At 41.0% G+C, this 2,500-nt stretch overlaps 1 protein-coding gene across 1 annotated transcript in view; it reads left to right on the forward strand.

Moving 5' to 3' along the window:
• Window positions 1-2,500, forward strand: part of LOC106809214 (coiled-coil domain-containing protein 170-like) — a 9,997-nt gene that overhangs the window by 1,300 nt on the left and 6,197 nt on the right. The window contains exons 3-6 of the mRNA XM_014812211.1: window positions 712-782; window positions 995-1,022; window positions 1,488-1,586; window positions 1,970-2,226. Of these exons, the coding sequence (XP_014667697.1) occupies window positions 712-782; window positions 995-1,022; window positions 1,488-1,586; window positions 1,970-2,226 (455 nt within the window). The remainder of the gene's footprint in view (window positions 1-711; window positions 783-994; window positions 1,023-1,487; window positions 1,587-1,969; window positions 2,227-2,500) is intronic.

Below are 2,500 nucleotides of genomic sequence, written 5' to 3' on the forward strand. Positions count from 1 at the left end.
CTCTCTCTCTCTCTCTCTCTGTCTGTCTGTCTGTCTCTCTCTCGCTTTTGCTCTCGCTCTCCTCTATTTCTCACTCTTACGCTCTCCCTCTCTCTTTCTCTCTTTCTCGCTTTCTCTGTGGATCTTGGTTTTGGTCCCTCTCTCTATCTGGCTTGGCTTTTACCTCCCGCCTCCCTCCCACTCTCTCTCATCATCTTTCTTCCCCTTCCTCCCTCCCTCTCTCATTTCATTCATCACTCCCCCTCTCCCTATTTTCTCAGTCTCTCTCACTTTTCGTCTCGTGCAAGCTCTTTTTTAATTTCAGTAACATGACTATCAGTCTATATCACTCAGTGGTGCATTTTTTTTATATACATCGTAACTTAGATGTCTCCATCCACTGCTGATATTGGCTTAAAGGTCACGAAATCACGAAGGACTCCTTGATCTAATTGCCAATTATTTTATATAAAAAACTTTTCCTTAACGCCAGAGTAAAATATAACTTTACATTTAAAGTCCAGGGTCGTTCTATCCATGCCGTGAAAAAAAATATGACTCCTGAATGCAAGGGCCATCTATAAGAATTAATTAAATAATCATTACCTAAATAATGTTACATCAACATTTTGTAGCTGCACGAGTTTGTACAATAATAAAATTTAAATTTTATGTTTTTGTTACCATTTTTTTGTACACGTAAGACTTACTAGGTGTATCTTTTCGATCTAGCTTCATGATCAGCTCCAAATGTACAAGGAAGAGATTGATAAGAGAGATAACCTGATCTCTCAGATTACAAGGTTAGTATATATAACATGCAAACGTCACAACTAGGGTATCCTGTTTACTCAATCAGCTGATTGTATAACAGCCATTAATCCACCTGATTTAGATGATCCATTGAGATTTAGCACGAATAGTGCAACTAAAGAAAAATTATTGCCCACACTTGCATATTGATGTTTTGTACACAGCATAAAAAACCCTGTATAAAACACGTTTTAATTTCAAGCTTTTCACCTGGAAACAGTTATATAAAGGTAGGAAATGCAAGGATGCAGTCTGTTCCTGCAGAATACTACAGTATTCTGTGCTGATATACCATACGTTATTTTTACATTCCCTGGTGCATGCATACTCTAGTTTTCACTAGTTTTCTATAGTTTTCTAATATTGGATATTTATTAATTTATGAATCACCCCCCAATCCTCCACTGTTGATTGATCTACACTTTTTTGATTTCATGTGACAATTTTTAAGAATCTAACTATCACGCAAAATGATAGTTACCTCTATAAAGGGTAATGAATTCTATACAGAAGACAATGTCTTCAACACAAAGTGAAAGAATACCTATATTACGTGTGGAGGTCAACCCCTCATGTCCCCGTGTATAGAATCCATCAACTTCACACCTTGAATTGCGGCCGAAAACTTAAATGCAGCAATATTCTAAGGACATGGCCCTCTGCAGTAAATTATCCTGTTTTCAAACTCCATATAGGATCCTGCAATATCGGGATATTACAACCCCTCGGTTGACGTGCTCTCTAGATCAGAGACTGGGACACTTCAGATGAAATGTGATAAACTGCAAAGCGAGGTAAGTTGTGTTGCTACTACGCATGGCATCCACGTTAGCACCCTAGCTGCGTTTCAGCATGTAAAAAGCCCCAACTGTGCATGGCTGCTGCAACAACAGTCCATCAAAACAGCTCCACAACAATCCCATCATTTAGAATTTTCACCATATATACTTATGAAGCAATGTTGGCAGCCTATAGTAATTATCACAAATTTTCCCTGCATACGTAATCTCATACCAGTAAAGAGCAGAAATGTGAATCATTCTAGAATTTTCATCATGCTTGCAAAGCAATGTTGGCAGCCTATAGTAATTGTCACACATTTTCCATACATACTTAATCTCATACAGAGCAGAGGTACCAGTACATGTGAATCATTTGCATTGTTTTCCCCGACCAGCTTATAGAGGCGGAGTCGCGACTGCTAGAGACGGAAGCCGCCGTTAAGCGCCACCTGGCGGAATTGGAATCGGTGCGTCACACGCAGACGTCCCAGCACGCTCTCATACAGTCGCTCCAGCAGCGGCTGGAGGACAGCGAACAGCAGATCAAAAGCTTTCGAAACATCCAAGGTCGCGGAGAGGTCGCCATCTTGTCCATGCAGCAGGAGAACAAGGAGAAGCAAGAGAGCATCTCGAAACTCGAATCGCACCTCAGGCACGTGCTGTTACTGTCTCGGAAATTCGCGAATCGAACATAACTCTCTAGTCATACGAAAATCTACTGAATATGAGAAAAACTGGTATCGTTACCATGATTCCACTACAATAAATATTGAACTAGACAGAGGGCACTCAAAGAGAGTGCATACCTCCGCGAGCGTGTAACATGTATACATGTGTATAACAGCTGGCTCTCTGCTGCTGCTGCTGCTGCCTGGACGTTCTAAGGCAAGCTGCTGCTGCCTGGACATTCTAAGGCGAGCTGCTGC

This window comes from Priapulus caudatus, unplaced genomic scaffold (genome assembly GCF_000485595.1).
Source record: "Priapulus caudatus unplaced genomic scaffold, Priapulus_caudatus-5.0.1 Scaffold338, whole genome shotgun sequence".
In the NCBI taxonomy this organism is placed as follows: Eukaryota; Metazoa; Priapulida; class Priapulimorpha; order Priapulimorphida; family Priapulidae; genus Priapulus; species Priapulus caudatus.